General features: G+C 35.6%; 1 protein-coding gene across 1 annotated transcript; it reads right to left on the bottom strand.

The window, feature by feature from the left end:
* Positions 1 to 3,356: 3,356 nt before the first annotated feature.
* LOC101353453 (olfactory receptor 6M1-like) lies at positions 3,357 to 4,325 on the bottom strand. The gene has a single exon (XM_012559250.2). The coding sequence runs from the start codon at positions 4,160 to 4,162 to the stop codon at positions 3,386 to 3,388; it is 777 nt and encodes a 258-aa protein (XP_012414704.2). The 5' UTR covers positions 4,163 to 4,325; the 3' UTR covers positions 3,357 to 3,385.
* Between the last annotated feature and the right edge of the window lie 7,662 nt (positions 4,326 to 11,987).

Raw genomic sequence — 11,987 nt, 5'->3', positions numbered from 1 at the left:
TTGGTTAGCAGCCTGAGTTTTTAACCACTGCGCCACCGGGATTCCATAGCCCTTATAGTTCTTCCTTTGTGCTATCCTTTGTACTAAAGTGAAAGCACCTTCCACCGTCTATTTGAACATAATTTTTACCCTCCTCCAGGCCTGCATTGTATAAGCTGAATGGGATGTGGTTTCCTCAAAGCAAGTAAGGCCATTCTAGGAATTTTTAAATATGTTGCTGAAATCAGATACAGCTACCTGAATCATATCTTTACCAGGATGTCAAAATCAGGTGCATGAATAGAAAAATAAAATCATTAACATAAATAATTTGGACTTAGCATTGAGTCTATAGGATAGAAGCTTATGTTTAAGGAACATTTGGAGATCTCTCTTAGACCAGTGGTGACAATGATGAAAAGTAGGGGGAAAAACATAGAAGGAAAAGATTCTTAAACAGACATAAAGTCATTGATTTTATAACTGTCAAGAGCTTAGATAATTTAATATTTTCCAAGTATCAAAAAATAGCACGAGAAAATCTAGTAAATGAGGAGCAATGTAGTAGATTGAATCCATAAATGAATTTAAACATATATCTTTGGATGTAACTTTTAAACCTCAGAGCCTAAAGACAATAGGATTTTAAAAAAACAGACAGATACAAAGGAAAAATGAAAAATCAAAATAAGATTTGAGGAATAAAATAAATAAAAATAGATTGGACTTCTCTGATTACAAAGAGTTGCACAAACAGATATATCTGCAATTCCTAATCAAGGTCATTGTCTTTTCATTCCAGCTGAGTTACAGGTTTCCCTGTAATTGGTGTGCTCACAGGCCTCCGGCAACCAACTAAAAAGGAAATATTTGCTCTGCCCACTTACGTTTAGGTATTTGGGAAAAGGAACACCTGAATGGAGCTTAATAACATAGGCAGTTTTGATAACCAAGAAAGATGAAAACAATTTTGTGGGTAAACAAACACAGCTTTATGTAACCCTTTATTTAGGCAATAAAGACACACTACAAATCTGTATCATATGGGGAGGTTTTATTTAATGGCTGATCCCTTCTTATTAAGGGATTGTCAAACTCATCAAGTGATGAAGAGCAGGAGGGAGATTCTCAGTCCTTTCCATTGGCCTCTTTTACATCATCCTGTATTTTTATCCACTTTTTCCTCTTTCTGGGTTTCTTAGATATCCTGTAAATTGGATTCAGGGACTCTAAGGTTTGTTGTGTCTTTTATCAGGTCTTATGTCCTGCTAGGAGCCCTGGTGATGCAGTGGTTAAGAGACTGGCTGCTAACCAACAGGTGGGGAGTTCAAATCCTCCAGCCATTCCTTGGGAACCCTATGGGGCAGTTCTACTCTGTCCTATAGGGTGGCTTTGAGTCAGAATCAACTCGACAGTGACGAGTTTGTTTTTGGTATGTCCTGCTATGTGTCAATGCCCTTATGCCAAAGACCACCAGGAATGTGTACCTATAGTTGAACAAGCGGGGTTTATTACTCATCACAGTGAGAGAGAATGTACTCCATAGGGAATCATGGTGTGTCTCAGAAAGAAGATGATAGAAAGAACCTATTATAGAGTTCGGGTTTTGGCTGGGAACTTTTGGGGAAGGTTAAGGAAGTGGGGGCTCATTCTGAATTGGGTACTGTCAGAAAGGGGGGCAATTCTATGATTGGGCATCTTGATACATCTTATATATAGGGAGGCAAAACCAGAGTGAGGTAACACTGTAATTGGTAAAGTGGTAGTAGTCATTCATTTATGAAGAAAGGATGCTTGGCATTTTGTACTGCACAGTGACTTTGAAGTGGACATTCTGTGAGACTGTGTATGTCCTACAGGAGAAAAATATGGATTAACTGTAAGAATCAGATCAGCTTGTAATAACATTGAGGCCTATCTGTGAACATCAGATCAATTCTGGATATTGCCAACCAACTAACCAACCAGCTTCCATTGAGTCAGTTCTAACTCAAGGCAACCCCAGGTGTGTCAGAGTAGAACTGTGCTCCAGAAGGTTTTTAGTGGCTATCATCTTTTGGAAGTAGATCACCAGCCTTTCTTCCAAGGCACCTCTAGGCGGGTTCAAACCACCAACTTTTTCAGTTAATAGCCATGTGTTTAACCATTTAGACAACCCAGGGACTCCTTTCGGACATTAGGAACCGCTTTTTTTGTTTTCTTTTATGTTATTATAATTCTCCTCATAATAGCAGTTTGATGCTCACCTTGTTGGGTTGAATTCAGCTTCAGTTCTTAAGGTTACACTTTGTGTTTAAACACCTAACTGTCTTTGATGTATATCAAGCCTTCTTTTCCTCTAAGATACCCACCTACAGGGTGAGAACTTCCATAGTTACATCTATTTTTTCTAACATTGCTTCCTGACAGCCCCTTGCTTCCTACCCATTCCTGGCTACTTTGGACAAACTGCCCTATTACCCTTTCTGACCAATAAAACCTCATCAGAATGTAAAAGTTTGAAGAAAAGAAATTTGCACATGGTTATGTATAAGGATAATAACTTTAAAAGGTGATCCTTCTTTCCAGATAGATTCTTTATAGGGTAATCTTACATTGATGGAGTCATCACATTTCTGTTTGTCATCACACTGAATAGACACATCATTCAGAAATGGATTCACATGACTCAAAATACGATAGAAATTAATTTATAACCACAGTGACTAGGGGGCTAGATAATCCTTTGCTTTGATCAGATTGTTTTCTCCAAATAGGCAAGCTTTATGGGTAAGCAAAAATAGGTACAAAGGTGCTTGGTTAGCCTACAGTCAGAACAAGGGAAGTTAGTAACTTAAATATTTAATGGAACTAGATAAAGATAACTCGAGGCCCCCAATGCCACAGTAGGCACACATCTTCCAGGATAAACCTTCTTCCTAGAAAGAACATACCATAGTCTTTTATTCATTAATCTTTTAAACTTGCTTCTTTGACATATTAAAACCAGCTGTTGTCAAGTCAGTGGCTACCAGAATTAAACATCTTGCTTCTTAACATAATCATCAAAAGGGGAGCTCCTTAGGGCTGGTGAAAACTCCCTGCTTTCCACTCTACCATTCTCTACATGTGATGATAAAGTTACTTTTATATGTATGATCTCATTGAAAGCCACATGTGCCTTGTAAAGTAAACAGAGTGCTCTTAGGACTCAGGGTCTGGACATTTTCCTATGTTATTATATGCAAAGTATTCCAAAGACTGAGGAAACATAGAATCCTTACTTTTTTCTGTTTCTCTATAAACAAGTTTACAATACTTCACAGTTGATGGTGTGTGATGCTTACTTGTCCTGCCTGTAGATTCTCACACTACTTGTCACAGAACAAAGTGCCACAGAGAGGAAGTGTAGATGTACTGAAATTGCTTAGTGTCGTGTTCCTTTGGAATGTAATGAAATTATTCTGCTCATTGTCTCCCTCAAGACCTCCTTTACCTTTTCATTTCTTAAGCTGTAAATGGAGGGATTCAGAAGAGGGGTCACTACTGTAGTGAGGACAGCAGTCACTTTGTCAAAATCTAGTGAATGGCTTTGGTTGGGTCTCACATACATGAAGATACAGCTACCGTAGGCAATGGAGATGACGGTGATGTGAGAAGCACAGGTGGAAAAGGCCTTCTGACGTCCTTGGGCTGAGGGTATTTGCAAGATGGTAGAGATGGTGTAGGTGTAGGACACAGTGGTGAGCACCAGAGAACTTAAAACCACAAGGGAAGATAAGAAGAAGTTTATCATCTCAATGAAATGAGTATCAATACAGGCCACCTGTAGCAGAGGGGTGATGTCACAGAAGAAATGACTAATTTCTTCAGTACAATATGGCAGTCTGGACACCACAACAGTTGAACACAGCACTGACAGGAAGGCTCCCACCCAGCAGCCCAGAACCAGCAGGAAGCAGACGCTACTGTTCATGATAGTGTAGTGCAGAGGTTTACAGATGGCCACATACCGGTCAAAGGACATGACAGCCAAGAGGATGAACTCCACTGTACCCAGAAAAAAGTAGAAATATGTCTGAATGATGCAGCCAGCAAAGGATATCGTTTTTCTTTCTTCTAAGAGACAAGCTAGCAACTTTGGAGCGATGGTAGTTGTGAACAAAATGTCGAAAAATGACAAATTATTGAGAAAAAAGTACATTGGGGTTGGAGACGATTATCTGTCCATATTAAGAGAATGATGATAAAGCTTCCTATTATGGTGAGCATATAAACCAGCAGGATAACAACAAACAGCAGAATCTGAAGCTCTTGGGCAATGGGAAAGGAAACCAAGGTAAATTTAGTCACTGTGGTCTGATTTCTTGTGGCCATTTCTACTTGAGGGGCAAAGAAGCAAACAAAAGCAATAACAATAGTTTGAATTATATTTAAAAATTTCATGACTTTGCTAAATATAGAATAAAGGGAACATTTAAAAGGGAGGGCTTCTAGTCTTGTCTGTGATTCTTTTATGTGGTCTTGGGCAAATCAAATTACATTGCTTGGCTTCATTTCCTGTTTATAAAATTCATGGGTTAGAAAAAAATAACCTCTGTGGTCTTTTGAAATTCTAACTGTTCAATTTATATTAAATTTGTGTATTTCTTCTTCCTTTATTTATTTCCACAGACTCAAATCCATGCAAATTAAATGAAGTGTATAGTTAACTGAAAATCACTTAAGTTATTTTGATTATCATATTTTAATCCTTAATAATATAGATATCATAGCTGATGACCTCATTTCATACTTCACTGAGGGAAGAGAAGCAATTGGACAGAAATTCTATCATTTCTGACAAGCATAACAATGTGAAGGATTATCTTGATCTACAACAAAAACACGACAGGACACATTCTCTGAGGCATAGATGGTCACAACAAAAGTTAGGAGAAGCTTCTGGCAAACATGAGCTGAGCCCAGAAGATTAGGGGCTGAGCCCAGTGCTAGCGTGTATCAGAGCTTCTGTGGCCAGGATTTGGAGCATGAAGACTTGGTATCCAGGGCCACTGGGACATGAGTCAGTGCAGACAGAGGGCGAGTGAGGGAACAATAGAGAATTAGAAGAGTGGGAAATCAAAGCAGAAGGTCTGACTTATTTTGGTGAGCACCTGGGGGGAAAGAGGGGCAGGATTGCCCTGTGATCATCTTGTTATAGAGATACTGCTGTGGGATATACAACACTGGAATGTCACCAATGTGGGGAAATGAATCCTGAGATTTTCTTTCTCAGCTCAAATCTCTGGGAGCGACTGAATTGGCCCTGAGTGAGGCATGACCCCTGGCAAGCAGCAGGAGGAGAAGCAAATCCCTTCCAGAGGAAAACTCCATCAAGTTATACCCCTAGTACTTCCAGATATTATGAACAAGCAAAGAACTTTCAGATAAAGATTTCCAAACACATTAGAAAGCACACCACTATCACAGAGAGTCAGCAGGAAAAAACAAACAAAAAACCTAGAACAAGAGATTTATCGCAAGTAAAACAGAACAGACTTTAGAATTGTAGATATAGAATATAGTATATGGTTGGTAGTATGAACTCACCTGGCAGCCCCATAGGAGAAATAGCTGGCGATCTGCTTCTGTAAACATTGCAGCCAAGGAAACCCTATGGGGTAGTTCTACTTTGTCACACTGGGTCACTATGAGTTGGAATTGACTCAACGACCCCTAATGACAACAATATAAATATAGTCATATATAAAATATTTAAAGAAATAAAGGTTGCATTTTATAAAATGAGGATATCACCAAAAACTATCAGAAATTTTTAAAAGAAGTTTTTAAAAGACCAAATGGAACTTACAGAATTAGGAAAAAAAAAAAGATTATTGTCAAGATAACAACGCAGTCATTTCAAATGAGTTGAGATGAAGTAAACGATGGATTAGATATGGTTTAAGAGAAAATTAGTAAATAGGAAGATATATCAGAAGACTTTAATGAATCAAAGGGACACAGAATATTGAATATCAAAGAGTGATTAAGTAAAATGGAGGATAGGATGGGAAAGTTTATATGTGTAGTTTGTGTCCTGAAGAGAAGAGGAAATGGAGGTAAGAGAGTATTTAAAGAGAAAGAGAGATTTAAAACACCAGCAGGAAGATATGAAGAGCAGTCATACAGAAAGGGTAGATTGTCTATAAAGGAATAAAAGAATGACTGCCAGCTTCTCAGTAGCAACAATGGAAGCCACAAATTGATTGAATAATATCTCTTAAATGTGGTAAGAAAATAATTGTCAGCTCATAATTTTATATCCAGTAAGATTATCTTTCATTGTAAAATAAACACAAACCAAAACAAAAACTGACTCATAGCAACCCTATATGACAGAGTAGAGCTGCCCTCTTGGGTTTTCAAGGCTGTAATCTTACAGAAGCAGACTGCCACATCTTTCTCCTGTGAAGCAGCTGGTGAGTTTGAACTGCTGACCTTTCAGTCAGCAGCCGTGTGCTTAATCACTGTGCCACCAAGGATCCTAAAATAAATATATTAGAGATAAAAACTTCCAGAATTTACTACCTAGATACAAATTCTAAAATAATAATAGAATTCAAGAATATGAAAAATAATCTTAAAATGACTATTTGAGATGTATAAAGGAATAATAAATAAAATGGTAAACATAAATCCAAATAGACATTGTTTGTAAAAAAATCATAATAGTGTTGAATTTGTGAGTTTAAGATAGAGTTTATATATGGTCAACAATAGGAAGTAAGTGTGGAGAAGAAAAATTAGAGCTAAAGACTCCTTGTAGGAGATAACAAAATATTGTTTAATTTTAAACTTTAAGTTAAATAAGCTTGATAAATTTTCTAGAGTACTCACTGAGAGAATAGAAATAGAGAGTATAGATTCCAAACTTGTAGAAAGGTAAAACAAACTCAACTACAATAAAAATACAAGTAAATGCCAACAGTGAAAACACTCTGTTAGTCCCCTCAAAGACACAAAATACAAAAATAGAAACAGAAAAGTAAAAAGTAAGATGTAGAAACCAGTCCAAGTAATATCAGTTTTCACAATAAAGAAAAATGGAATGCTACAATCTATAAAAAATAAATCCAGCTTCATTCTGTTTATAAGAAACACACATAGAAGACCACGATAAAGTTGAAAATAAAAGTAGACAAAGATACATCAAACACATGCTAACTCAAAAGAAAGCCAATGCAACTATATTTATGACCAGTGAAACAGACATTATGATGAAAAACATCATTAGGGATCAACAGGTCTTCTCCATGATGAAAAGGAATATATAATAGTTCTAAGCATGTATGCATATAATAAAGAGTTTCAACATATATAAAGAAAAAATTGATAGAACTACAAGAAGAAAACACCATCATAATAAAAGATTTCAATAAGATGACCTAAAAAAAATCACAAAAGATACAGATAATAGGAACAGCACATTTAAGAAATTCATAAAATGGTCTTATATAAAATTCTGTATCCAAATACTAGAGGATATATACTCTTCTTCAACACACATGAAACATTTAAAAACCATGCATAAAGCAAATCTCAACAAATTTCAAAGAATAGGTATCACAGAGAACATGTTTTCAGACCTCAACACAACTAATTAATAATGACATGACATACTAAAAATCCTTATGTGTTTGGAAATTAACGAACACCTTCCCAGATAATTCATGAGTCAAAAGGAAATCATAATGAAAATGAAAAAATAGTTAGACTTGAATGATAATGGTACATATCAAAATTTGTGGGGTATAACAAAAGTGATTTTATGATTGACTTATATACACTTAAAGGCTCACTTATAAAAGAAGAAATTCTGGCAATTAGAAAAGTTAAGAAAAAATTAGAATAAACAAAAATTGTAGAAGGAAGCAGATACAGATTAGAGCATAATCAATGAACTAAAAAACAAAGATAAAAAAGTCACTAACAAAGCCAAAATAGGGACAAAAAAAAAGAAGGGAAAATTTTAAATTATAATATAAATGAAAAAAAAGGGATGAGGCAAACATTAAACATTTATTGAGAATATTATTGTTAGCTATATGCCATCTCATTTGAAAACTGAGCAAAATTGGAAAAATTCCTAGAAAATTATGACATCATAACTGATGGAAAGAAAAGTAAAAAAGGCCTGAATAGACCTAAGACTATTATAGGTATTGAGCAATTAAAATCTTCTCACAAACAAAACACTGGTATACATGATTTTCCAGTTGAGCTCTACTGAAAGTTCATGAAAAAAAATCACTGCAATGTTACACAAGCTCTTCGAGAGAATTTAAAAAGGAAAAGGAGTACTTGAAGTCAGTATAACATTAAGATTAAAATTGGACAAAGATGACAAAAGAAAGGAAAAGTACAGCCCCATTTTATTCATGAATATATATGCATGTATCCTTCATAAAGCATTGTTGTTGTTGGGTGCCAACGAGTTGGTTTTGACTCATAGAGACCCTATGCACAATAGAAAGAAATGCTGCCGGAAACCACGCCGTTCTCACAATCGTTGCTATGTTTGAGCCCGTTGTTACAGCCACCATGTCAATTCATCTCATTGAGGGTCTTCCTCTTTTTCGCTGACCCTCTTCTTTACCAAGCATGATGTCCTTCTCCAGGGACAGGTCCCTCCTTATAACTTGTCCAAATACTTGAGATGAAATCTTGTCATCCTCATTTTTAAGAAGCATCCTTCTTCCAAGACAGATTTGTTTGTTCTTTTGACAGTCCGTGGTATACTTAATATTCTCTGCCAACACCCTAATTCAAATGCATTAATCCACAATCAACGCCCATGGAAGAAACAGTCAAGAAACCAAATGACGTATTGCACTGGGCAAATCTGCTACAAAAAACCTTTCAAAGTGTTAAAAAGCAAAGATGTCACTTTCAGGGCTAAGGTGTGCCTGATCCAAGCCATGGTATTTTCATTAAACATTAGAAAACCAAAATTAGTTGTGTGTAGGGGTTTAATCCCAGAGCTGCAAGGATGGTTTCATATTAGAGTTTCTAAAAATTCTTTTTCACATGAATGGATTCAAGGACAAAGACCACAGTATCAACTCTTTGGTCAGAAGCATTTAATACATTTCAACACACATTCATCATAAAAACAGGTAGAAAGATAGGAATAGAAATGAACTTCTTTTACCTGATAAAAAGCTACCAAAAAGCTACAGTGAGTATTATTCTAAATGAGGAGACATTACAAACCCTACCAAACCCGTTGGAATCCGGTTGATTCTATAGGACAGAGTAGAACTGCCCTATATGGTTTCCAAGGAGTGGCCTGGTGGATTTGAACTGCCAGTCTTTTGGTTAGTAGCCATAGCTCTTAACCACTGTGCCACCAGGGCTCTGATGAAACATTAGAAGCATTCAAAATCAGGAATAAAATAAGGATACCCACTATGGCCACTTTTATCGAGTGTATTGGAGGGAAAATTTACACTATCATATATCAATAAAAAAGTGTTTGTACTTAAGAATGTGTGGTGTTTGTGCAGATAGACAAATTGAACAGAGAATAGATGGTATAAAACAGACCCATGGAAAATACAGGACTTTGATAAATCATTGATGAGGTATGGCAGATAATGAAGAAAGAAGAAATGCTCAAAAAATAAAGGTGGAAAATTGACTGTACATATGGAAAAAAATTGTATTACTACCTACACAAATATCAACTCGTCCAGTTGTATATTTAAATATAAAAGCAAAGCTTAAACACTGAAGAAAACATATAAATAAATATGTATGTGAAATTGGATAGGGATGGTTTTCTTAATAATACCAATGAAGTCTTAAACGTAAGAGGAGATATTAATAAATTCAAATATCTTAAATTTGAATCTTGCTATTCAAAGGGTACCTGACAGAAAATGGAAAGACAAGTCTTCAGCTGGGCAAAGATGCTCACAATATCTTTGTGTTAATAAAGGAGTAAACTCCAGCTATCTAAAGTATCCTTACAAATCAATAGTAAAATACAATAATAAAATACTGAATGGAAATATCAGCAAAAAATATTAGTAGAAACTCACATAAACACATAAAACAGTAAACATATAAAGTGATGTTCAATCTTATTAGCTAGCAAGTGAATACCGTATTAAAATCACAATGAGATACCTATTAATATTCATTCAATTGTCTAAAAATAGGAATTCTGATAATACCAAATACTGGAGAAGATGTGGATCTTAGATGTTGCTGATGGATGTATAAAATGAAACAACCACTTTGGAAAACAATTTATCATTTTCTTGTAAAATTGAACACCTACCTACCCTATGGCCTCACTACACCCGAGAAAAACTTGCACATATACACCAGGACACATGTAGAAATGCTCAGAGAATTGCTGGTGTGGTAGCAATTTAAATGCCCTTTGACAGAGAAATATGAACAGGAAGATATTCAAAATGATATAGAATCAGCAGGGAATAATTAATGATCTACCTGTTACATGTGAAAGAATGGATGAATCCTACTAACAAATTTGAATTAAAAAAACAAGTTCCAGAAGAACATACATAGTGATATATAGAATCTGGTTTACTGTTTTCTGAGAAAATCTTGGAGCACAAACTATGTAAGGAAGTAATTAGAAATGACATAGTTTATTCATTGCATTGAACATGGCCTAGTTAAATGCCAACAGTCATAATATCAGGTCATTCAAGTAATTCATAACTCGATCATTCTTTTCTGTATGACTTCAAATATTGAATTTTAAGTTAGAACTAGTGTTTTCTGCATCCTAACTTATGTTCAAGCGCTTCCTGGAATCCAGCAAACGTATTACCTCTTTATTATCTTTCTTGTGACTTTTCCTCCATGGGAAAATACCCCTTTTACTCCCATGCTTTCACCTTATTATGTCACTGCAGTTGCCACTACCTTCAAACAACATCAAATTTTCATCTGCCTTTCATTTCCTGAACAGTATTTTGTTTTTATTTTGTTTTAACATCTCTAACCTCTGCTGGCTATGATTAAAAATCAAAGAATTTATTTTAAAATACTTTTAATTGTATAGCTTTCCTGGGGTGTAACAAGATGAACAAGACATTGTTTATATGATAGTTGGTTAAAGACGTAACTAGCTTAATTTTATGAATTTACTTAGCAGTTTACTTCTTCTAAAGTATTCCCATGGAGCCCTGGTGGTGCAGTGGTTAAGAAATCAGCTGCTAACCAAAAGGTTGGCAGTTTGAATCCACCAGCTGCTCCTTGGAAACCTTTTGGGGCAGTTCTGCTCTGTCCTATAGGGTCGCTATGAGTCGGAACCTACTTGAGGGCCTCTAACAACAACAACAAAGTATTTCCATGGTTCCTGTTTATGTCAGTACTTCCTGTAGCTAAATCAACTTGTTCCCCGCTGGCTGGATTGTAGACAGAATAGGTAGGATTATTTAGTTTTATTAGGGGTTAAACATGAAACTCCTTCCCAAAGTTTTTTCTAGCCTCTGAGACTTACTGTGGATAGCTCATTCTATCTTTGTAGAGTTCTATCATAAAATCTATCATTATTGACTTGGAAGTTGCTTCCTGGCTGTTTGCACTTGTTTATTCTGTAATTCCAAATCCTTCACAGAATAAATGGAACTTTGGATTTCTTCCTCTTTTTCTGTCTGTCGGCTGCAATGTGTCCTTTCCTCTTTTAAAATAGGTTGTGAATAAACTGTGATATTTGAAGCTTTTGTTTGCTCTTAGGGGTTTAATTGAGAACAGCTTTTTTTGGGAATATGGGATGAAGGAAATTAATCATTATTATTGTATTCAAAGAATTTTAACCCTGAAAAACCAATCACAGTTACAAAGTTTAGTTGGAGATGCCAAATAGACATGTTCAGTACTCTAGGGGAATTATCCCACCTGTTTTATTTATTCATTTAATAAAAGGTTGGCAGCCTGTTTCAGGGAACTGGAAACGTGGAAAACTTTTTTTTTGAGCTCTTAATTTTCTTCTTTTTTTTTTT

The sequence above is a fragment of the Trichechus manatus genome, unplaced genomic scaffold, assembly GCF_000243295.1.
Source record: "Trichechus manatus latirostris isolate Lorelei unplaced genomic scaffold, TriManLat1.0 scaffold00227, whole genome shotgun sequence".
NCBI lineage: Eukaryota > Metazoa > Chordata > Mammalia > Sirenia > Trichechidae > Trichechus > Trichechus manatus.
The sequence above is the reverse complement of the archived record's forward strand: the minus strand, read 5'-3'. Positions and strand labels throughout refer to the sequence as shown.